Here is a 3,239-nt window from a genome sequence, read left to right on the forward strand (position 1 = left end):
ACAACTAAATTTTGGAGACAAAAAAAGTGTGCAAAACATAGGTGCAAATGTAGTATGACAAAAAAAACATTGGAGGATGAAGTTGCAAACCTTTTAGGCACCTCCGATTTGTATGTAATCACCAAAATAAATTCAATAGAAATTTTGGCATGACCTCCCCTCTTTTTTGAAGAAATTTTGAAGCTTGCTCAGGCAGCTGGAGGAGGAAGAAGACATATATATAGGGGTGGGACTTTAGTCCCGGTTGGTAGCACTAACCGGGGCTAAAGATCACCGGGATCTTTAGTCCCGGTTGGTATTACCAACCGGGACTAAAGTTACGATCTTTAGTCCCGGTTGGTGTTACAAACCGGGACTAAAGATCCCGGGGGGGCCTGACAGTCCCTGACAGCATTCGAACCGGGACTAAAGATGATCTTTAGTCCCGGTTGGTAACACAAACCGGGACTAAAGATCAAATATGCCCGCTACCCTTTTGAACCGGGACTAAAGATCATTTTTAGCCCCGGTTTTTATTGCATCCGGGACTATTGTGGAAATCGGCCGACCGACGAAAGATGGTTTCTCCACCAGTGTCGTCACTTCGTCTCGAGGCCGTCGTTCCACCTTGAGGACGCTGCTCCACCTCGGACTCGGACTAAACGCGGCAAGATCCAACCATGCCAGGGAGGATCTTGGTGGAGATCAGGCGGCCCCTACCGCCGTGATCCCATGCATCGGTCCTCCTCGAGCTCCCTCTCTTTTATGGGCAGCAGAGTCGAGCGGACTCGCTAGCCACCTCATATTGCCAGGCAAGAGAGGATAAAATGAGAGAAGAAAGAAACCATCTCCGGCGCGACGAGAAAGGACATTTATCTCGTCTCCCTGAGACCCTAGGCACAAGCTGCCGGAGAGGAAGCTCGTTGGATTGGAGGCGGGCGGGTGCGCACGCGCTCGACGGGGCTAGCCGGTCGCCACTGTCGTTGTCTTCCTTTCCGCGAATGAGCGTGTTGGAATTGCTCTAATCTATCAAATTTTATCAGGGAGGCAATCTGCACAGTGAACACCAAACATGGATCGCACATAGTAAATCTTTTTCACGGTGATGACTATACTTTTGATTTCGGCGAAAATTTCGATTTTTTGGCGAACGCGCAATTTCGTTAGCACCGATAGTTACGAAATTTCGTTATTTTTTACACTTTTTATCAAAATTATTTAAAATTGTAACAAATTTTGACTGTATTGAATAAACTTTGACTAAATTCAACAAAATTTCAAGAAATCCTAAAATTTTGGTCCATGTAATGACTTGCCGGTTGTCCAAAATTTAGAACCAAAATTGCAATCACTGGCGACTGCCCATTTTCTCGCAACCGCCACGAATCCCCGCTTTGGACTCGAATTCCCGCCTCGTCGCTCTCTAAATCGAGCGAGGGGACGAAACGAACGCGATCCGCCACATTATTCCCATCCCCTCTCTCTTTCAATTTCTCCCTCCCATCCATCCACCTCCAGCGCTAGGGTTTGTGCGCCGCCGCCGCCACCAGAGCTAGGGTTTGGGGATCTCTCGTCGTCCGTCCGCCGCCACCCCCGCCACCATCCATAGGGGTTTCGTGCTCCCCGCGCCGCCATGGCCGCCGCGCGGAACCCCCTGCGCCGGTGGAAGCCCTTCCTCGCCGCGTTCGCCTCCGTCGACGACGCCATCGAGATCGAGGCCGCCGACCTGGGGATCTCCCGCAGCGAGATCCGGCGCGCGAGAGGCCGCATCGTGGGGATGCTCCGCGGCGCGGAGGACGACCGGGAGGCGGAGGAGCTCTGCTCGGTGCTCGACGAGGTGATGGCGGAGTCTCTCCTGACGCTGCGGTTGGTGCCCGTGACGCCCAGGACGCTGGCGACCACCGATCTCGCCGGGGTGGTCGGCGCGCTGAGGAAGCACGACTCGGAGCGGATCCGCGGCCTCGCCACCGACATCGTCCGCCGGTGGAGGGCGGCCGTGAAGCGAGACCTTGTCAGGATCGGGGTCGCCATGGAGAAGCTCTCTCAGACACCGGAGCGCATCGAGGCCGCCGATCGGCCAGTCTCCGATCTGGATGCGAAGGTGAAGCGCGCACTACCGGTGGCGTCAGCACGGCGAAGGCCTCAGAGCCATCGCTGCCCAAGAGGAGTGCTCCGGCCGACATGGGCTCGGCAACAAAGCCGAAGGAGCCAACCCATCCGCCGAAGAAGAAGCCGCCGGCCGCCGCGATGGTGTCAAGCCCAATCACAGTGACGGCGGCGAGAAGCTGATGACGGCTGCTACAAAGCGGAAGCTCGATGAGGCGCAGAAGCGGCGCAAGACGGCCGACATGGCCGCAGCAGCAAAGCCAGAGGGCTCTAATTCGCTCCCGTTGTTGAAGATGGTGGCGCCGGCCGTCGTTGCCAGCCACGGCCGCCGCGAGAGCATCGAGCTCCACAACGACGAAGAGAAGATCGCCGCTGCGAAGCGGAAGCTGCGTGAGGGCTACCAAGACGCAGAGGAGGCGAAGAAGCGGCGCAAGATCCATGTGATCGAGGACCCAAAGATGCTGAAGCACAAGCAGGAGAAGATGGATATCCGATCCTGAGCGTGCGGAGCCGAGCAAGCCACGCCTCCTCCATGGCCGAGAAGAAGAAGAGCTTCCTCGTGTCGTCCCTTGGGAGGCTTTAGGCTTACTAGAGATTTACCTCTGAACTGTAAATGAACTGTGCGTCCAAAGATCACAGTAACATCTTGTATTGGCATGAGAAACTCTCTGACCCTGTACACAACATACCGTTTCTATGTACGTACGTATGACTCGATCAATCAAATCAATCCTGTTAGTTAATGTAACTGGATAGTATGTAAGAGTATTAATGTATTATCAGTGAAATCAATGGATCAATCTTATGATCCTCTTAACTTTCCTCTGTTTTTTTTAACACATCTGTAGTACAAAGTATATAAAAAGGTCAGATGTGTCAGTTACAATTCTGTTGAGTGGGTGAAATTTCCATACAATAAATTCCCTCTGTAGTGTCACAATCCTGCTGAGTGAGTGAGCTCATTATTTGGTTGCGTCTCCACGCCTCCAGGGCTCACCGCCCAAACTTGTCGGGACTAGCTATCCATCACGTGACAGATTTTAGATAGTTGGATTAGACTCATTTGATCACTTGATTAGAAGAGTCTATACATGTATCAATATATATTAATTATATATATTTCATATATTTTATTTATTAGATCTTTGCTTCGC

General features: G+C 52.3%; 1 protein-coding gene across 1 annotated transcript; it reads left to right on the forward strand.

Moving 5' to 3' along the window:
* Window positions 1-1,612: 1,612 nt before the first annotated feature.
* On the forward strand, window positions 1,613-2,585 carry LOC136356610 (probable mediator of RNA polymerase II transcription subunit 26b). The gene is made up of 2 exons (XM_066310857.1): window positions 1,613-1,990; window positions 2,109-2,585. Exons 1-2 carry the CDS (start codon window positions 1,613-1,615, stop codon window positions 2,583-2,585), a joined length of 855 nt encoding a protein of 284 aa, XP_066166954.1.
* Window positions 2,586-3,239: the final 654 nt, after the last annotated feature.

The sequence above is a fragment of the Oryza sativa genome, chromosome 5 (genome assembly GCF_034140825.1).
Source record: "Oryza sativa Japonica Group chromosome 5, ASM3414082v1".
NCBI classification, from domain to species: Eukaryota; Viridiplantae; Streptophyta; class Magnoliopsida; order Poales; family Poaceae; genus Oryza; species Oryza sativa.